The 22,922-nt window shown below is 36.5% G+C and overlaps 1 protein-coding gene across 2 annotated transcripts in view; it reads right to left on the reverse strand.

The window, feature by feature from the left end:
- Window positions 1-22,922, reverse strand: part of PRKG1 (protein kinase cGMP-dependent 1) — a 1,186,942-nt gene that overhangs the window by 313,949 nt on the left and 850,071 nt on the right. For both annotated transcript variants that reach the window (XM_004285352.3, XM_004285351.3), the window contains exon 5: window positions 9,491-9,554. In XM_004285352.3, the coding sequence (XP_004285400.1) occupies window positions 9,491-9,554 (64 nt within the window). The remainder of the gene's footprint in view (window positions 1-9,490; window positions 9,555-22,922) is intronic.

The following is a 22,922-nucleotide window of genomic DNA, read 5'->3' on the forward strand; positions in this document are numbered from 1 at the left end:
TAAAAGTACAGCTGACCCTTGAACAACATGGGTTTGAACTGTGAGGGTCCACTTACATGCAGATTTCTTTCACTGAATATGAACTACAGTATTAAGTGATCTGAAGTTGGTTGAACCTGTGGTTCCACATCCACAGATACAAGGACCGACTGAAAAGTTATACGTGGAGTTTCGATTGTGTGGAGGGTCAGTGCCCCAACCCCTGCTGCTGTTCAAGGGTCAACTGTCATAGTAGTTACCTCAGAGGGTTTTAAACAGATGCCCTTAGCCTGGCACAGAGTTAGGCTTAGTAAGTTGAAGGTATTACTGTTGCTTTTCTCAACTGCTTACAAGTACCCAGTGAAAAGAAATACCAACATAGTAATAGCCTTATACAGAACTTACAGTCTAAAGTGGTAAAACTTCACAAAACTAGAGACCAACTTAAAGCAATGGACAAGCACTTATTTCTTATATATAATGATAACTAAATAGATCTAGGAGATATAGGAGAAGGAAGTCCCTAAAGGGAGAGAAATGAAAATGACTGAGGCTCAGAACTAGAAGAGTCTCTGTTGAGAATGTGATCATACAGAATCTTAGAGTTAGGCAGAAGCTGAAAGTCAATGTTGTTCAAGCACCAAATCAATGCTTAAGTACCTACAACATCCTAACTAATCTCTTTCACCCTGTAGCTTTTCAAATATGTATGATTTCTGTTCATACTTAACATTTTGTACTATACTTTGCCATCTGTGATATTTGCAGTGGCTGTCAACTCAAAGTCACCTCTTCAGATATAACTTTCCTAACCACCCTAGCTAAAGTAGTCCCCCTGTCCTTGGCCATCTCTACCATATTACCTTATTTTATTTCCTTCATACTTTTAGCAGTGTTTCCCAACTGCTGTCATATCTACCCTATAGCAGAATTTCCCAGTCTCAGCACTATTGACATTTGGGGCTGAATGGTCGTTGTAAAGCTGTTCTATGCACTGTAGAATGTTTAGTAGCATCCTGGCTTTTATCCACTAGAGGCCAGTGGCAGCCCTCTGTTACCCTCACTCAATATTATAAGCACCATAGATGTCTCCAGACATTACAAAATGCCTGCTCCGCCCTTCAGACGGAGAGCCCAGTAGGACTTGGGACAGCCTGACCAGTCACCTCCAGCCATAAGGAGTTTTGTTAACCTCAGTATGTGTGCAGGATAAACATTTTCTGTATGTGTCAATTTGTGAAAGGGTTTGGTAAGCACTGCTGATGGACATCTGAAATTATGTTTGCATATTTAATGGTTTTACATTAGTTCTTCAATTTAAAACCCACAGCAATATCACAAGAGGCAGAAACTGCTGTTACCCCGATTCATCAATGATGGGTTAAATTATTCGTCCAGTCTATTTTTAGAGATGGAGCTCCCCATCTTCTGAACACAGAAAATAGTGTCCACTAAGTTAAAAAGGAATCCAGGGCTTCCCTGGTGGCGCAGTGGTTGAGAGTCCGCCTGCCGATGCAGAGGACACGGCTTCATGCCCCGGTCCGGGAAGATCCCACATGCCGCGGAGCAGCTGGGCCCGTGAGCCATGGCCGCTGAGCCTGCGCGTCCGGAGCCTGTGCTCCGCAACGGGAGAGGCCACAACAGTGAGAGGCCCGCGTACAGCGAAAAAAAAAAAAACAAAAAAAAAAAAACAAAAACACACACACACAAAAGGAATCCAATACCTTCCCGCAAAGTCTTTTCCAAGGCAAATTTCTAAGTTACTTCAATTGTTTTCTTCCATTGTTTCCAGCAATATTGCCTATACTCTGCCGTGTCTTCACTATCCTATCCTTCTGGATTTTTTTTCTTTTTAATCATGTGCAAAACTATACTTTTCTCCTCTGGTACCATCTTAGTGGATCTCACCTGTTATTCCAACCTGTTTAGATATTTTGGGTCTTTGTCATGTGTAAGGCCACTGGTTCAACTCAAGTGAGAAAGCTGAAGAAAAATGAAAAACTGAATATTTTGTAGAATGTGGAATAGGTTATATAAATAAGTAAAATATGTAATTTAAAGAGGTAGAAAGCTCAGGGTGAGAATGAATTGTATAAATGCTTACAGATCAAGTCACAGACCATTTTTCAAAGAAGCTGAACCATTTTACAAGCCCACCAGCAACATCCTACAGTGGTAATTTCTCTATATCCTCACCAACATTTGTCACTGTCTTTTTTATTCTAGCCACCCTAGTGGGTATGAAGTGGTATGTAATTATGGTTTTGATTTTCATTTTCCTAATGACTATTAACATGGAACGTGTACTTACTGGTTTTTTGTGCATCTCCTTTGGGAAAACATCTATTCACTCATTTTTTTAAAATTTGTTTGTTTATTTATGGCTGCCTTGGGTCTTCGTTGCTGCTTGTGGGCTTTCTCTAGTTGCAGTGAGGGGGGGGGGCTGCTCTTTGTTGTGATGTGCGGGCTTCTCATTGCGGTGGCTTGTCTTGTTGCAGAGCACGGGCTCTAGGTGCGCAGGCTCAGTAGTTGTGGCACACAGGGCTTAGTTGCTCCGGGGCATGTGGGATCTTCCCGGACCAGGACTTGAACCCATGTCCCCTGCATTAGCAGGTGGATTCCTAACCACTGCGCCACCAGGGAAGTCCCTGTTTATTTATTTTTAAACTTTTTAAAATTCACTCAGATGTAAGTATTCTTTATATATTCTAGATACAAGTCTTGTGATAATTAATTTTATGTGTCAACTTATCTGGCCCATAGTGCTCAGACATTTGGTCAAACATTACGGCATTCTGGATTTTTGTGTGGGGGTGATAAGATTAACATTTAAACCAGTGAACTTTGAGACAAGATTAACATTTAAATTGATGGATTTTGAGTAAAGTGGATTACCTTCTATAATGTGGGTGGGCCTCATCCAGTCAAATGAAGATCTTAATAGAACAAAGACTGACCTTCCCCAAGCAAGAAGGAATTCTGCCAGCAGATGGCCATTGGACTTGAACTGCAACATCAGCTCTTCTATGGTCTCCAGCCTGCCAGCCCATTCTGTAGATTTTGAACTGGCCAGCCTCCACAATAACACAAGCCAATTCCTTAAAATAAATCTTATATATATATATATATATATATATATACACACACACACACATACATACATACATACGCATCCTATTGGTTCTGTTTTCTCTGGAGAACTCTGACTAATACAACTCCCTTATCATATATATGATTTGCAAACATGTTCTCCCATTCCACATTTACTTCTATAATAGAATAAGATGTGCAGATATTAATATTAAACTGAGAGTGTGTCTTTACGTTTTAATCTCTCTACCCTGCCACAAAATACACACACACACACCCTTCTACTTCTTTCTCCTTCAGAAGCAGCCATTTGCCCCACAGATGGGAAGACCCAAAGGAACCAGGGAGATCTAAACAGATAATTTTCCAAATTCAGAGTCCTTCAGTCCAGAGCAATTGGGAAAGAACTGTTCTTTAAATTCCCTCCAGCTTGGCTTTGAATAGCAAGAGCCAAACCTAAAGGAAGGGAAGAAAAAGTTTAGCCATAACAACAGATTTCAAAGAGAACCAATAATGTTCCTGTCTACTCCATCAATTTCTTTCCCAGAGAGTCTAGGTCTGTTTAGAATGATAAAAAGAGAGAGCTTCACAGCACTCCAGTAACTCATCAAGTACAGGACTTTTCCCTTGTATTACTCACAATTGGAGAGAATGCAAAGGAATCTGGGAAAATGTCAACATGACATGGTAACACCAAGGAACTGTTGCACAGCTAAAACAATGCACATTTAATCAGCCCTGGGGTACCTTCCAGTAACCAAAATTGCCTGTGTTACGTTAACCTCCTTTTCCAATGATGATCCCTGGACAGTAATCTGATATTTGCTTCTTACCATATTATCAAGATGAAAAAAGCTTTCTTTCCTTGCCTTTTTTCTATTTTTCTCATCATGTCCCTCTTAATATTTCAAAAAGTCTAATGAGTATTATTTGTCTAAGATATTGTCAGGGCCATAATAGTATAAATATCCCCAAATGAAAATATAAATGCCCCATCTAGGGACACAAACCAAAACAACCCATTATTTAGGCTCAAATGTGTCCAAGATCCAATCATATAAAGTTGCTGACCCAAAGGCATAGAGCTCTTAAAAAGCTGGTGAAGCAGAGGTATTTTTCATTCTAAGACAACTAAATCCAATGTTTTAATGAGAGAATTGGACATGAAACAGATTTCAATATAAGCAAAGAGGTGGTTCTCATACGCTTTATTTTCCATTTAAAAATCAGATTTAAATATAGCACCCATGTCCCACTTCTATTCATATGAAGGAAAAATGAGCTACACCAGTGGTAAAAAGTGAATTTGTTGGCTTAATTTGGTTCTTCAATCTGACATTTTCAATTTTCCTTGAGTTATCTAAACATTTTCACCCTTATTTGTGAAAGCATAACTCCTTCCCAAATTAATTTTCAAGCTCCTATGTGACATAATAGGTAAATCTCTGCTCTGCCTCTCTATAAGAAAATGTTTTTCTTCATCATTTCTTTTAAAGATGTCACTACAGCCCTGATATGTGGATATGTATTAGACAATGAGTTTATTTACAGTGACTTTTCCCCATTGTGTTTGGGTAGGTAATCACTGAAGGGAGCTATTTCTCAGGCGGAGATTAGCTACGGGTTGTTCCATCCATCTGAACAATGTAATTCATCTATAGAAACTAATTATGTGTACATAAAGGAAGAAGGAAAGTGTGTTAGGTTGCTATAGTAAGAAAAAAGATTAGATCCTTTTTATAATTTCACAGCTCTTTTCTTTTACACATAAGTACTTCCTAGGCTTTCAGAATAGATTCCAATATTTGACTAATTCATTCAAAATAGTTTTCACTGTACTATACAGGATAGTATAGAGGTTAATGAAACCAGTTTATCAAGTCAGACCTTGCTATTCCCTACATGTGCCTAAAAATTCTCTTACAGTTTAATTTACAAACTATAAAATGGCTTCCCTAGCAAATCAACTCTGAAGCTCTTAAAATGATCTCTGGTATTTATTAAGACTTAATCTGAGTCAGATATGAGATGAGAAGAACATACTATGGTGAGAATGAAGGTGAATAATTACTGAATCAATTATTCAATAATTAATCAATTATTCTCAGCCCTGTACTTCAATTTGTCTTGCAAAACACAACCTAAAAAAATGCTGGGATTGTTGCTCTTTATGTGAATAGACCTTTGGCCAAGAACCTCTTTATACCTATGTGTAAACGCAACTTCTCAAACTAACTAGAGAAAACTTTCCTATGTTCCTGAAAAAGGCATGAGAGATTTAATATACAAAGGAAATATTTGTACTATGTGATATAAAGGAAACGGAGAAAAGGGCACTGAATCGCTACACTAAGAATAAGGATATGTGTTTCTGTTTTATGATCTCATAAACAAGAACACATAAATGGGTACATCTACACTAGAAATTATGGAAGGGGGTAAGTGGGAGTGGGATGGGCAATGGCAGAAATGACTTATATACTGGTTTCTCTTTCAGCTTTAAAATAGGATGCTGCAAGCATCATTTATTTGTCCTCCAGTCACATGCACCCTCCTAAATCACTTTACCAATAACATTATGTTCATTCCTCTTTCTGTCTGCTTAAATTTTTTTCTCTCTCTCAGTCCTTGACTACCTTGTCCCTATTCTTTCATTTTTTTCTCCCTTATGCTGGGAGTATTGCTTCATAATGAATACAAGGAATGAAATAGTCCATAAGAAAGTAAATCAACATACAAACATCTAACCTCACCTGGGCTATTTTATCTAAATAATTGGTCTGTGCCTCTATAATCCATTCTTCTCACAGAGAAATATCATTAAAATATAACCCAGATCATGTCATTTTTATGGCTTAGAACCCTCAAAATCTTCCCACTGCACTGAGAACAAAAACCTTATCACAACTCCTTACCACAACCGGCAAAGCCGTCTGCCATCTGGCCTCGCCTATTTTCTCTAGCCTCATCTCACCCTACTATAAACCTTTTTTCTGTTCCTTAAGGACAGAAGACTCATTCCTAGTTTAGGACCTTATGCCTTCTCTTCCCTCTGTCCTGTACACATGGCATCCCATATCTGCATTTCGATCTCAGCTTAAATACCACCTTCCCCAGAGAGGTCTTGCCTTAGTAAACCAATACAGTGTGGCCATCTCACTTGATGCCATTTTGCTGCTATTTTCCTTAATTCTCATCTGTACTTTCCAATGGAACATATGATTTGGGAGGACAAGGCCCTGAATCCCCAGAGTTTGGAATAATTACTGGCAAGTGGCAGATGCTCCATAAATATTTGTTAAACAAACAAGGCTGTAAAGTTCTTTGTTAAATGCAATGATTATACTGTCTTCTTTTCAAAATAATCTGGGATTCTTTCATCTTTCTTGTAGATGTTGTAGGGAAAAAAGCTCATTTATTATGCAAGCAAATTTCCCTTTAATGTTATGTGACACTGGTATTGCTTTTGTTCTTCCAAATTTGCTTCACTCTATCTCATACATAATTTAATCTAATTTCTCATTGTGCTTGTTTATTCAACTTGAGTTGAACACTTTCATGCACTGGTTAGTATATTCATATGTCTACCTCATATTTTGTCTGTTTACTTCATTTGTGTATGTCTTCAAAACAAATGTGTGGGCACTTAATCATGTGTTTCTATTTTCATGCAGCTTTGCTATAGACTGTACTGTGGCTCGTATAACACAAATGAAGGCATCTTCTGATTAGAAAATCTGACATAAAATACTAAAATATTTCTTTGGTCAGAGTTATTTATAGAGCTATGGCTATTGTTTTGCAAAACATAGCAAATGCTTCCACAGCTGTGGAAAAGAAAGAAAATGATTAAAGGATTTCATGGGATTTGATTTTATTTTGGACGGGCTTGATTGGGGCCAGTAAATTTGTACTTTAGTTCATTTTGTGAAAAGAAAAAGAAAAAGGTCATCAGAGAGTTCTTCAGTGTACTCAACAAGGAAAGCAAAAAACAAAAGAACTCGGAAAAGCAGTTTTACATTTAAAGAGGTTGCAAGTACAGTGGTTGACACATTCAGAGAGAAATGCAGCCAGTATTTTTGCTCATGAATCTTTTATACTTGAACATAGGAATCAAATGTGACTTCTGCTTTACTATGTGTTCCCATATAAGATGAGGGGGACCAATAAATCCTAGCAAAGCTCACTGTGATAAGACTCAAACTAAGAATTTGTGGATATAAACCTTTGAAGTTCTATGGATCATATAATTACTGGTATATAGTTAGTACCTAGAGACAAAAACGTTTTCAGTATCTTTCCAGTTTCTCTCTGTTATAGCACAACCCCAAAAATTCTTCAGCCTCCTGAGACTAAAATCCATTGATCCCACAGTCACTCACTGGCCCTTGCTCCCCTTCTTGCACAATCGAAATTCCAGGTTCAGTCGCTACAATCCTTCCTTCACATGCATCTGCAACTCCCTATTCCCTCTTTCAACCACTCATCTTTTCCTGGCAAAATACCAATCCCGGTTAAATCCCATTCTCTGTCTACTTGGAACTTGAATCCAGGCAAACAAATGGGGCTGAAAAAACATAGAAATGGGCTGGTAACCAAGACAGACTTAACGGTTCCGTCACTTTGACTAAACTTTAGACAGCCTTCTTCCTGACACTAGGCTCCTGATCTCCCTTTTCTTGGAGCATTTACTTTAGAAAGTTTTCAACTGTTTGAGATGCAAATCTTCTTCCAGGCTGTTGGCACCGGTTGTTTTACAGGTCAGGAATGTCTTTCTCAATGACCTAGGAGCCATTCCTTAGAAAAGTAATCAAGAAGAAGATAGCGCCTCTATCTCCCAGTCTCTATGGGTGGCTAGGAGCCTAACTTCCAGAAGGGGCAATCAGCAAGCACAGATGAACGAGTCACATTGACCAACCTCCTCCCTACTGGAGAACCACTGTTAGAAAAGGTAGATAGCGAGATATGAGCAAAGAAAGGGGGGCGTGGGCCACGTGGCAGGAAACCATACATCTTGTGAACAACAGGGGTCCTGGAGACAAAGGAAGGCGGGAAAAGGCAGGAATCTCCGGCATTCCGAATGTAACTTTTTGTCCATTATGCCCTCATTACAATAAAATTAACCTTGTAGATAAGAATTTCCCATCATGCACTGACACCATGACATTTCCAATCAAGACTAAATAAGGACAAAAATCCCTCCTCCCCTCGGGAAGGTGGAGCTGGGATGAAAATCAGTGAATACGAGCCCAAACCCCTCCCTCCTCAGTGAATCTTCTGCCCAATCATTTTCACACCCCATATAACCAGCTTGCCAAAGAAACTCAGGGTGGCTGTTTCCCTGAGTCTGCCAGCTCCCCCCTTGAGAGCTTACTATTGCTTAATAAATCCTCACTTTGCTTTCTTGACTTCCATCTCATCTCTGAATTCTTTCTGAGACAAGAACCTACTTTCTGGTAACACCCCTACTGGAGTACTTTTCCACCAGCTCACTCCAGTGCTTAAAAATCCTCCCACCTTTTGGCCCAGCAGAGTGGAGTTTGATCGCTCTCTCCTATCGTACATCCTGAAAGAACTCTTTTTGCCTGTTTAACTGAGATTAGGGATTGGTAACATCAAACAGGGCCTGAATGGTAACTGTCATACTGTGTCTTCCTAGTCTATTCCCTTTTCCATTTTTCTCATACCTTCTCCTCTGTCTTCAAACCTCTCAGACCTCTACCCCATCCTCATCCTCAGTTGATGACCTTGCTTTCTAGATTACAGAGAAAATAGAAGATATCAGAACAGGTTTGGCAGAGTGCCAACCACTCCATCAGTCCCCACCCCCATCTGCATATGTGCCCAGATACTCTGCCTTCTCTGTCTCTATAGGCACTAGGGACCCTATCCCCTTGTGTTCACTCAAGACACTGCTTGTATAAACCTCCTCTCTTTTTCCTGCTTCAATATTTCTTATGCTTTATAGGTTCTGTGAAAAGTAAGTAACAGTGACACTTTCACATTCAGGCATACAATTACGTGTGTAAAATATGCTCATATGCTAATAAAGTATGTACCCAACTGCTAATTCCTGTTATAAATGTGCTAATCTGAAGCTTCAGAGTAGCAATTATTACAATCTTGCTTTACACCAACTGAAATAAGAGATAAATACGCAGTCTCCCATTCTTGGAAGTCAAAGTAACAATATGTTTGCCAGAGCAAAAAGTTTTTCTCCCTCTATAGTTACGATGATTTGCATATTTCTAACTGTGTATAAATGTCAGATATACTGAGCTGCTTTTTATTTGAAGCCAAATATATAGCTCATGTCAGTGCTCAAAGAAATTTAAAAGGGCTCTCTGCAGTTTGTGACTTACTGCACAGCTGTGATGGGCTGAGTCCCATCTCAAAAAGGTCAAGGGCTAAAAACAATTACCTCTTCAAGGACGTCAGCAAGCTTACTGAGTATCTCTTCAGGAAGGTTCTGGAATGTTGGCACACTGAAAAACAAGACAGAGATGATGTTGAAGGCATGCACAGCAACTCATTTTTATAAATAAAACAGCAACGCATCCGAAAGAAAATACAAAAGGATTTCATGACAAAGAAACTGCCAGTGAAGATCAAAGTAATAATTTAAGCATAATTTGATGACTAACAGGGAAAAGGCATGATGTACTAGAAAGAATCGGAGATTGGACAGAACCAAGTTCAAATCCCATTTATATTTCTTTGTGTGACCTTGGATGCCTCAGCTATAATTGAGAGAAACCACTCTCTCCCTTATCAGCCTGCTCTCACCAAATTCCTTCCAATTCTGTCACCTTCTCTAGGTCCCCCTACACACACACACACACACACACACACACACACACACACACACACACACACACACACACTTTTCTACAGGCCAACTGCTACCCATTTTTCAGGACTCAGCTGGATTGATGATACATTCAGGCCTGCAAGCATTCATTCAACAACACTGGAAACTTCCTACTCCCCCCAGCCTCTCGCAGCTAGATCAGGTCCTCCTATTTATAATCTCTTTTATCCCTTCCTGCAACTATAATTAGATAATTAATCAGATATTTGTTACTGGGCATCTTCACTGCTAAAATCAAACTCCACAAAAATAAGAACGGTACTATATCTGTCTTGCTCAGCCCCTGTATTTTCAGTGATTTACTAATAACAACTCAAGAGCATGTGTTGAATAAAGTTATGAAAGCACAGACATACAAACGCTTCCTAGGACAGTTACAGGGATCAGATCATACAGAATGGAGAAAAGAGTCAGACTCATAGTAGACACTGAAATAATGTCTTCTCATCCTCTTATTAGGGAATCTCACTGACCAGCATATGGAAATTCTAAATGATGTTGAATACACAAACCAAAGGAACTTATTTTATATGGATAATGCTGATTTTAAAAGGAAAAAAAAAACTCATCAACTTAAAATTCTTGAAAATCTACTCCACTGGAAAATCTAACTGGGATGTGGAACTAAATTCTTATTTAATCTTATCTCAATGCTTGAATAGAGAAAAGACTATAAATGAGTGAAAATATGTTTGTATGTATGATATCTGACTTACAGATCAACTGTTCAGTAAACTTGATCTTTAGATAAATTGCCATGGAGCAAAGTTATTTAAATGAGTTAGTTGAGTTGGATGAGACTTGTTTCAGGTTTGTTGCTATAGAAAAACAGTTCTGGCTTGATTAGGATAATGTAATGAAAGAAGCCATAACATACTGTTTGGATATAAGCATGAAAGTTTTACTGTTAATTTGTCACTCTGATTCCCATTACTTAGTGTAAAGCCTATTGATAAAATCCTAAGCTTTTATGTAGAAGTATAATATTTCACCCAGGACCATGTTTCACCAGATTTATTGCTGTGATCTGAGCCACGTGGGTTTTAACTTCCAGAAGGCAGTCTATTTCAGCAGCTGGATGGAACACATCACAGAAGGAGACAGGAAGATAGAGGAAGCTGTTTCCATGAGCTATGCAGGTAGAAAAATTTAGCCCTTTCTTGTTCTTTTAATGAGCTATATTTCAGTTTCTTCTGAGATACAAGAATAATTAGAATGTTTCTATCCCAGGGGGTATTTATGGAAAACACAAACTACAACTGAGTTTTTCTCATTTTATTATAACTGGTTGCCTTCTTCAGACAGCCCCATTACTTCTATGCTAAGTCTATGTCAAGCCACTCTACAAAACTTTCATTTTCATGAGCATTCTTATTCATGAGAAAAAAAAAATTAGTATTTGCTTGACCACATAACTCACTAAAGAAAACAAAGACATTAAGTTTTAGGGGGTGCATTTTAATTAATTATCTTTTACAATTTAGTTATTTTTTATTTTTTCAGCTTTACTGAGGTATAACTGACAAAATTATAAGATATTTAAAGTGTACATTGTGAAAAGATTCCTCCCATCCAGTTAACCTAGGTAATTAACACATCCATCACCTCACATATTTATTTTTCTGTGTATGTTTGAGATCTTTAAGTTCTACTCTTTGCAAATTTCAACTATATCATACAGTGTTATCAACTATAGGTTATAACAGTTTGTAACCCATTTCCCCTGTTCTCCAGTCCCTGACAACCACTGTTCTCTTCTGTTTCTATGAGTTTAACTTTTTATTTAGATTCCACATGTGATACCATGCAACATCTGTCTTCCTCTGTCTGGCTTATTTCACTTAGCATAATGCCCTCAAGTTCCACCCATGTTGTGCAAAATGCAAACGGGATTTCCTTCTAATATATTATTGCATGTTATACAATAATATTCCATTGTATATATATCATGATCTTTTACAATTTAAAATGCCTCAAAACATTCAGCAGCATTTATTGCCAATAAAAATTAGGATGATTTTAGAGAAGAAACACTCTAAAGAATTCTTCGTAACAATTTAAGCACTTTCAGATTTAACAAAATGGAAATCAATTAACAGAAAATAAGTGTCTTCACTTCTATAAATTATACTGGAAACACTTTTGTAGCCATCTTTAAAATCTTAAGATCTTTATTTCTCTAAACACTAGATAATTCTCAGAAATTAATTACATGAGAGAACTGATCAGTCCACTGATAGCTTGAACACCAAGAATAAAACAATTGAGGATATTCATAAGTTTAAAATTCTACCCATTAAATTTGTTTGAATTTTTCCCAATACATCAAAAGATATTAATTTAAACTTCCCTAGTGTGTACATGTGATAACTCAAGATGAAGTTGTCTATGATTTAGAAAACTTAAGGCAAAATAATTATAAGGATGAACTTCCATAAAATGTTTAAACAGTAAAGAGTATTTTCACTTATTGGGGAGGAGCAGGGGGAAGAACTCATAACAATTTACATGCTAATTACAAGTAATTCTTATGGATCTATTAAAACATTTTTGTTCCCTTAGGACTTGCAGTAGGTCTGAAGTTACAAAATGCACTTGACTGTAATATAATAGAGATGATTTAATGTGTGGAGCTTTTCCATTGGATTTTCTGGTTGAATAAAGTAAGGACTTGGAATTTGTCATGACAATAATAGAAGATGAGATTTGAATGCTTTCTATTTTCCAGGCACTGGGCTAAGGCTTTTACAGATAATATATTTTATTTTTAAACAGCTTTATCAAAGAACCATTATTACTATCATCCATTTTACAGCTAAAACAACTGGGATCTTGAGAGTTTGCCTGAGGTCACAACACTCAGTACTGATAAAGAGAGGATAAAAATTTCCATCTGAATGACTATGAAGCTAATCATTTGCTGAGCTACACACTTCACAGAATTATTTAAAAATGCCTCATGTAAGTTTTAAAACCATGCCATATTCTTTTAATGATTTAGAAATTAAGCAATAATATTAACATCCTTTGATTCAGTGACTTCGTTTAACCAACTTCTTGCAATGAAAAATGTCAAATAAATGGAAAGGCTGAAAGAACAGTTCAAGAATCCCCTGTACCCCCATCACCTAGGTTAGCAACTGTTAACATTGTGCCATCTTTGCTTTATTTACCTTCGATCCATCTAATTTTTATATGCATATTGATAAATAGATTTATAGATATTTTTTCATGAAAATCTGAAACTAAGTTGTAGCTATCATGAAATTTTACCCCTAATATTTAAGCACACAGATCTAAAAATAAGAAAATATTTTTAAATAAGTAACTATAGCATCTATCATAAGAAAAATTCACTCAACTCCATAATATCATCTAATAACTATATTCCATGTCAATATTACCTATTGTTCAAAAATTTCTTTAATGTCTTTTTCTTTTCAAACCAGGATCCAGTAAAAATCCACATACTGCTTGGGGCTATTCTGCTTCTCTAGTCTCTTATTCCACAACCATCCTCCTACCTTTCCCCCCATTACACTAATTTTTTGAAGAGACAGGGACAACTGTCTTACTGGATGTCCCACATTCTGAATTTGTCTTATAATTTTATTTTTGGTAACCTACCATATGAAAATAACAGCTAACAGAAGAAAGAAAAAAAAAGGAGACTCCCCAGGACCCTTTCAAGAAGAACCCTGAAGTCAAAACAAATAGTCTCAGTTGTAATTTGCCTTTTTTACTCATATTCTTTCACATGTGTACCATACAATAGACTCCTCCAGAGGCTATATGACATCATTACTTTGATAGTTAATGGATGTATGCTTAAATGTTCCTGTGTTTTCTAGAATTTTTTAAGGTAGGAGTAGGTTTATGATAAGTGTGCTGTTTACAGAAATTAATTTAATATTATTGCAATGCTTCTACTGTGCTCTTACTAGTTAGTTCTCAGCTACCTGCTATAATCTCTGTAACCTTATCCAATAAATTGTCCTTTTGAACTTGTGAAGCTTTTCTTTTCCTTAAGTGGAAAAATTTACAAGTAAATACATTTGGATATCATGTGTTGCAATAATAATTTTGTAGTTTTTCAAAAATATATCTAACTTTAAAAAATTTATCTAAAACTTGTAATTTTAGAATTTCATAATAACTATTAAGAATCTAATAAAAGAAACTTTATTATACTGTCTTATTTTTACAGACAGATTAACTTTGAGAGGAGAGATTAAAAGACTTATTCTCAAGCCATAGCTGCCAATTTCTAAATCTAAAGACACCGAAAAATATGAAAAGGACACAACCAAAGAATTTTCTGATTCATGGATGGGATAAATCTAGTCCAAATAAATGTGGAGACACTCTAAATAAGAAAGAAAAATGTGACAAAATCTAACTTTCCTTCAGCATTATAGATGGTAATAATTTACCTTATTGTCCAATACACCAGAACAGTTTAAAAATACTATTATCCAAGTTATGATATCATTTTGCACCCAATCATTCAAAATTTAAAGGAAAGGAAATTGGATTTTTTCATGTAGACATGATGAAGTTATTACTTTTTAATGCTTTTTAAAATTTTATTTATTTTTTTATACAGCACATTATTAGTTATCTATTTTATACATATTAGTGTATATATGTCAACCCCAATCTCCCAATTCATCCCACCACTAAAAGCCCCCTGCCGCCACTTTCCACCCTTGGTGTCCGTACTACTGTCCTCTACATCTGTGTCTCTATTTCTGCCTTGCAAACCAGTTCATCTGTACCATTACTCTAGATTCCACATATATGCATTTATATATGATATTTGTTTTTCTCTTTCTGAACTACTTCACTGTGTAGGACAGTCTCTAGGTCCATCCACGTTTCTACAAATGACCCAATTTCGTTCCTTTTTATGGCTGAGTAATATTCCATTGTATATATGTACCACATCTTCTTTATCCATTCATCTGTTGATGGGCATTTAGGTTGCTTCCATGACCTGGCTATTGTAAATAGTGCTGCAATGAACATTGGGGTGCATGACTCTTTTTGAATTATTGTTTGCTCTGGGTATATGCCCAGGAGTAGGATTGCTGGGTCATAGGCTAATTCAATTTTTATTTTTTTAAGGAACCTCCATACTGTTCTCCATAGTGGCTGTATCAGTTTACATTCCCACCAACAGTGCAAGAGGGTTCCCTTTTCTCCACACCCTCTCCAGCATTTGTTGTTCGTAGATTTTCCGATGATGCCCATGCTAATTGGTGTGAGATGATACTCATTGTAGTTTTGATTTGCATTTCTCTAATAATTAGTGATGCTGAGCAGCTTTTCATGTGCCTCTTGGCCATCTGTATGTCTTCTTTGGAGAAATGTCTACTGAGGTCTTCTGCCCATTTTTTGATTGGGTTGTTTGTTTTTTTAATATTGAGCTGCAGGAGCTGTTTATATATTTTGGAGATTAATCCTTCATCCATTGATTCGTTTGGAAATGTTTTCTCCCATTCTGAGGGCTGTCTTTTCACTTTGTTTGTAGTTTCCTTTGCTGTGCCAAAGCTTTTAAGTTTCATTAGGTTCCACTTGTTTATTTTGTTTTTATTTCCATTACTCTAGGAGGTGGATCAAGAAAGATCTTCTTGTGATTTATGTCAAAAAGTGTTCTGCCTATGTTTTCCTCTAAGAGTTTTACTGTGTCCGGTCTTATATTTAGCTGTCTAATCCATTTTGAGTTTATTTTTGTGTATGGTATTAGGGAATGTTCTAATTTCATTCTTTTACATGTAGCTGTCCAGTTTTCCCAGCACCACTTATTGAAGAGACTCTCTTTTCTCCACTGTATATCCTTGCCTCCTTTGTAATAGATTAGTTGACCATAGGTGCATGGGTTTATCTCTGGCTCTCTATCCTGTTCTTTTGATCTATACTTCTGTTTTTGTGCCAGTACCATATTGTCTTGATAATTATAGCTTTGTAGTATAGTCTGAGGTCAGGGAGTCTGATTCCTCCAGCTCCGTTTTTTTCCCTCAAGACTGCTTTGGCTATTCAGGGTCTTTTGTGTTTCCATACAAATTTTAAGGTTCTTTATTCTAGTTCTGTAAAAAAATGTCACTGGTAATTTGATAGGGATTGCATTGAATCTGTAGATTGCTTTGGGCAGTATACTCATTTTCACAATACTGATTCTTCCAATCCAAGAACATGGTATATCTCTCCATCTGTTTGTGTCATCTTTGATTCCTTTCATCAGTGACTTACAGTTTTCAGAGTATAGGCCTTTCACCTTCTTAGGTAGGTTTATTCCTAGATATTTTATACTTTTTATTGCAATGGTGAATGGGATTGTTCCCTTAATTTCTCTTTCTGATCTTTCATAGTTAGTGTGTAGGAATGCAAGAGATTTCTGTGTTTCTGGTGGCATCTTTAGGATTCTCTATGTATAGTATCATGTCACCTGCAAACACTGACAATTTTACTTCTTTTTCAATTTGTATTCCTTTTATTTCTTTTTCTTCTCTGAGTGCCATGGCTAGGACTTCCAAAACTACGTTGAATAACAGTGGCAAGAATGGACATCCTTGTCTTGTTCCTGATCTTAGAGGAAATGCTTTCTGTTTTTCACCATTGAGAATGATGTTTGCTGTGGGTTTGTCATATATGGCCTTTATTATGTTGAGAAAGGTTCCCACTATGCCCACTTTCTGGACAGTTTTTATCATAAATGGGCATTGAATTTTGTCAAAAGCTTTTTCTGCATCTATTGAGATGATCATATGGTTTTTCTTCTTCAATTTGTTAATATGGTATATCACATTGATTTGCATATATTGAAGAATCCTTGCATCCCTGGGATAAATCCCACTTGATCATGGTGTATGATCCTTTTAAGGTGTTGTTTGATTCTGTTTGCTGGTATTTTGTTGAGGATTTGTGCGTCTATATTCATCAGTGATATTGGCCTGTAACTTTCTTGTTTTGTACTATCTTTGTCTGATTTTGGTATCAGGGTGATGGTGGCTCATAGAATGAGTTTGGGAGTATTCCTTCCTCTGCAATATTTTGGAAGAGTTTGAGAAGGATGGGTGTTAGCTCTTCTCTAAATGTTTGATAGATTTCACCTGTGAAGCCATCTGTCCTGGATTTTTGTTTGTTGGAAGAATTTTAATCACAGTGTCAATTTTGTTACTTGTGATTTGTCTGTTCATATTTTCTGTTTCTTCCTGGTTCAGTCTTGGAAATTTATACCTTTCTAAGAATTAATCCATTTCTTCCAAGTTGCCCATTTTATTGGCTTGTAGTAGTCTCTTAGGATGCTTCGCATTTCTGCAGTGTCTGTTGTAACTTCTCCTTTTTCATTTCTAATTTTAGTGATTTGAGTCCTCTCCCTCTTTTTCTGATGAGTCTGGCTAAAGATTTAAAAATTTTGTTTATCTTCTCAAAGAACCAGCTCTTAGCTTTATTCGTCTTTGCTATTGTTTTCTTTGTTTCTATTGCATTTATTTCTGCTCTGATCTTATGATTTCTTTCCTTCTACTAACTTTGGGTTTTGTTTGTTCTTCTTTCTTTAGTTCCTTTATGTGTAAGGTTAGATTGTTTGAGATTGTTCTTGTTTCTTGAGGTAGGCTTGTATAGCTATAAACTTCCCTCTTAGAACTGCTTTTGCTGCATGCCATAGGTTTTGGATCGTTGTGTTTTCATTGTCATTTGTCTCCAGGTATTTTTTGATTTTCTCTTTGATTTCTTCAGTGATCTCTTGGTATTTAGTAACGTATTGTTCAGCTTCCGTGTGTCTGTGTTTGTTACTTTTTTTCCCCTATAATTGATTTATAATCTCAGAGCATTGTGGCCAGAAAAGACTCTTGATATGATTGCAATTTTCTTAAATTTACCAAGGCTTCATTTGTGACCCAAGATGTGATCTATCCTGGAGAATGTTCCATGTGCCCTTGAGAAGAAAGTGTAATCTGCTCTCTTTGGATGGAATGTCCTATAAATATCAGTTAAATCTATCTGGTCTACTGTGTCATTTAAAGCTTGTGTTTCCTTATTAATTTTCAGTCTGGATCATCTGTCCATTGATGTAAGTGAGGTGTTAAAGTCCCTCATTATTATTGTGTTACTGCCGATTTCATCTTTTATAGCTGTTAGCAGTTGCCTTATGTATTGAGGTGTTCCTATGTTGGGTGCATATATATTTATAACTGTTATATCTTCGTCTTGGATTGATCCCTTGATCATTATGTAGTGGCCTTCTTTGTCTCTTGTAATAGTCTTTATTTTAAAGTCTATTTTGTCTGATATGAGAATTGCTACTCCAGCTTTCTTTTGATTTCCATTTGCATGGAATATCTTTTTCCATCCCGTCACTTTCAGTCTGTATGTGTCCCGAGGTCTGAAGTGGGTCTCTTGTAGACAGCATATATATGGGTCTTGTTTTTGTATCCATTCAGCCAGCCTGTGTCTTTTGGTTGGAGCATTTAATCCATTCACATTTAAGGCAATTATCGATATGTATGTTCCTATTACCATTTTCTTAATTGTTATAGGTTTCTTTTTGTAGGTCCTTTTCTTCTCGTGTTTCCTACTTAGAGAAGTTCCTTTAGCATTTGTTGTAGAGCTGCTTTGGTGGTGCTGAATTATCTTAGCTTTTGCTTGTCTGTAAAGCTTTTGATTTCTCCATTGAATCTGAAGAGATCCTTGCCGGGTAGAGTAATCTTGGTTGTAGGTTCTTCCCTTTCATCACTTTAAATATATCATGCCACTCCCTTCTGGCTTGTAGAGTTTCTGCTGAAATCAGCTATTATACTTATGGGAGCTCCCTTGTATGTTATTTGTTGCTTTTCCCTTGTTGTTTTCAATAATTTTTCTTTGTCTTTAATTTTTGTCAATTTGATTACTATGTGTCTCAGTGTGTTTCTCCTTGGGTTTATCCTGCCTGGGACTCTCTGCACTTCCTGGACTTGGGTGGCTCTTTCCTTTCCCATGTTAGGGAATTTTCGACTATAATCTCTTCAAATATTTTCTCGGGTCCCTTTTCTCTCTCTTCTCCTTCTGGGACCCCTATAATGTGAATGTTGTCCCAGAGGTCTCTTAGGTTGTCTTCATTTCTTTTCATTCTTTTTTCTTTACTCTGTCCACAGCAGTGAACTCCACTATTCTGTCTTCCAGGTCACTTATCTCTTCTTCTGCCTCAGTTATTCTGCTATTGATTCCTTCTAGTATAGTTTTCATTTCAGTTATTGTATTGTTCATCTCTGTTGGTTTGTTCTTTAATTCTTCTTCTAGGTCTTTGTTAAACATTTCTTGCATCTTCTCGATCTTTGTCTCCATTCTTTTTCCGAGGTCCTGGATCATCTTCACTATCATTATTCTGAATTCCTCTTCTGGGAGGTTGCCTATCTCCACTTCATTTAGTTGTTTTTCTGGGGTTTTATCTTGTTCCTTCATCTGGTACAAAGACCTCTGCCTTTTCATTTTGTCTATCTTTCTGTGAATGTGGTTTTCCTTCCACAGGCTGCAGAATTGTAGTGCTTCTGCTGTCTGCCCTCTAGACATGATGAAGTTTTTAAAAGCCCAAAATTGTTTTGTACATCTTTTCAAAGTAGCAATGAAAATTAAGTGAAGCATCTGACAGAGTTACCATATTGCATTGACTAGGGAAGCCACACAATAGGTGAAAAAAAAAAAAGCCTTGTAGAGCTGACTTTGCTGACTGCCTGCTGGAGAAGTCAGTTAAAGAAATCATTTCACTGCCTCTTTCCAAAGATACAGTACCTTGCCAAATTAATGACTTTGCTGCAGACACAAAGATGGGTGAAAATCTTGTCCACAGAATTGTACTTCTGCCTTACAAATGGATTAATCTACAGTCATGGCGGGACTTGCTATTTGGCTTGTATTCATCCGGTAGCAGAATCAACCAATCATCAAAAAAGACAAGATTGTATATGAATGCTTGGCAACAAACACAAATGGTACTGAGCTATTTGGTATGGAATTAACTTTTCAAATCTAGGTTTATCATGGAACGACTATGTTGTACTGATGGTGTAAAAGGAACGGTGGCCCCTCTACACAAATTAAGGCAGTAACAATAAAGTATACTAGTTGTCATTATATTCTTACCAAAATCTCACAGTAAAAATAAAGTAAAATTCCAGTTTTACTTTAAAATATTTTGATGAAACACTAAGTTACTAACTGTAGTAAATTTTAACCCTTGACTACACATCTTTTTGATATCATGTGTGACAAATGGCAAGCACACATAAAGCACTTCTGCTGCTTCCTGAAGTACAAGGTTTTCTCAAGGAAAATCACTCATAATTGTTGGAGTTGCAAGCTGAATTAGTCACTTTTTTCATGGAACATCATTTTTTACTTGGCAATAACCACAAACTGCGGTTATTCGGACTTGAGTATCTGGCAGATAACTTTTCAAAAAAGAACAAAGTGAGCCTGACACTTTAAGGGAAACAACAGACAGCATTTGTTGCCAATGATAAACTTCAAATTTTCAAATGCAAGTTAAAATTTCAGAAAACTTTTATCTGCCACTGTGGGCTTAACAGCTTTTTAATAATTGAAGACTTTCTGATGAGATCATTGGCAAATGCTGATATTAACAAATGTGATTCTTTTGATATTGTAAATTTTGTAATTTCTACACCAGTATTTTCCAGATGACTAATGCATGATGTTACAAGATCATGCAGGGGAAAGATCTATTTGAAGTACAAGATCAATCAATGGATTTTAATGTAATCAAGTAAGAAAAGTTCATTGATATGGTTTCAGATTCCACACTGCAACTAACCTGTAATAAACTACCCTTTGTTGGGTTTTGGTGTAGTGTCAAATAAGAATGTCCACAATTAACTGAAAAGGCCATTAACATACTCTTCCCCTTTTTCTGCTCCATATCTTTGTGAGGTTGATTTTTTCACATACTTCAACAAAAACAACAGAAATTCAACAGATTGAATAATATTGAAGCAGATATGAGAATCTGCTGTCTTCTGCTAAGCTAGATATTGACAGATTTGCAAAAATGTAAACTCAAGTTTCTCTTTTCACTAAGTTTTTTGGTTTGTTTTGCAAAATAGCTTAAAAATAGCTTAACATGTATTAAATATTAATGTTAAAAATAGCTTAACATGTATTTTTTTGCCACTTTTTTTTTAACACTACATTGGAGGAGAATGAGGCTGAGGGCCTCAAAGGTATAGAGTTGAACCCACATTTCCCATAGAACTGTGGAACGTCTATGAATGGGCATGTGATAAGATGCCAAGAACAAAAAACAATGCAGAGGTATTTACAACGTAATACAAAGCTCAGTTACAAATATGTATCCTGGTATTCACCTCTCTTAATGGAGGAAGAAATTACAGTGAAAAAGAAAAAGTGCCATGCTGAATAAGGAGACAAATCAACAAACAATACTGTGAATGAAAGACTTTGAAGACAAGTGCTTAGGTACAACCCACAAGATAAAATCAGTTATTTGGTAGGACTGCCATGAATCTACACACATTTTTTTAATTGATTGATTTTTTCCACTACATCATGCAAGAGTATATTTAGTGTTGTAAAAAACTGCCTGTCTCCACAGTGCAGTACCCACATGAGATTTGGAAAGAGTAGAATTAACAGAGGTGGTGAGAAGTGGTTGAGTTCTGCTATATTTTGGGAGTAGAAGCAGCATTTCCTGGAAGACTAAATGCGGGATGAGAGAGAAAGAGGGGAGACAAGCATGACTCTTTACAGTTGGACAGAATCTATAAAAACAGTTCAAGTGTTTTTTTATATTGAAAGCAAGTTTTTTTTTAACCTATGTAGTAGCAAAGGGTTTGATTTTATCAGAAGGTCTTAGTTTTTAAATATAACCAGAGAGCATCAGATGTAGCCCCATATTTATAAGATATCTCTTGAACAAACATAAGTCTGGAAATAGCTCAGCAATGTCCTCAACCTAGAGCAGAACATACAGAGTTATATTAATTATCTTTGGGTAGCATTTGGAAAACAGTTGCCTTTTTATTCTGTCATGAGAAATCAGCCTTGTACCCACAGTTTAATGCCAAAAATATTGACACGTATTGTTCATTTAAGGCTTCCTACAGTTCATGCCAATTGAATAAAAGCAGAAATATCTGGCTTACCAAAGAAATCAATTTCTATTGATGAAGAATTAAACTAAGGGTCCTTCATAATCTTACAACTATCTAATCTTTCCCCTTAGTGAGCTCAGCAAAAGATTTTCTGCCCTCAACATACTTTTATCCCTTAATTGAATCGTTTGGCACTGATCTTGGTTCATTCTGTTATGCAAGTCTTAAAACTGGTCTTCTTTTCCCACCCCCTTCCTTGCGTCCCACCCCAATATACTTTACACGTCACTGTCAGATTCATTTTCTATCAGCAACATTTAGCCCTTATCACAATGGCTCCAACCCTTAAACAGCTGCCTATTATCTTTCACCAGATTCTAAGAATTAGAAGAATCATTTTTCTTGCGTGTGAAAATACTTTAGGTAAAACAAATCATTATGGAGACATGAGGTATAATTTTCCTATCTATGTGATAAAATATAAACTCCTTATGCAGGAAGACTTTATAGGGATTAAGCATATGAACTTTAGAATGAAAGGGAACAGGTTGAATTAGCCTCTGCTACTAATTATCAGCTGTGCTTTTGGCAAGTAAGCCAACTTCACTAGGTCTCAGCCTCCTTTGCTTTCAAAAGGGGACGATACCACCTGCCACATAGGGTTTTGGCAGAAATAAGCTAAACAGTAGACATGAAACATTAAGAAGGTGCCTGGCACATAGGAAATATTCAATAAACATTTGCAGCCACCACAATAATATGTATTTTTTTCTTGTTCTAAATGTTATTATTAATCCCCTTTAATAATTAAAACAAACTTTCTAATGCATCAGAAATGAATCTTAGTGAAGACTCAAGAGTGACAGAAATATCCA

The sequence above is a fragment of the Orcinus orca genome, chromosome 14 (assembly GCF_937001465.1).
Source record: "Orcinus orca chromosome 14, mOrcOrc1.1, whole genome shotgun sequence".
NCBI classification, from domain to species: domain Eukaryota; kingdom Metazoa; phylum Chordata; class Mammalia; order Artiodactyla; family Delphinidae; genus Orcinus; species Orcinus orca.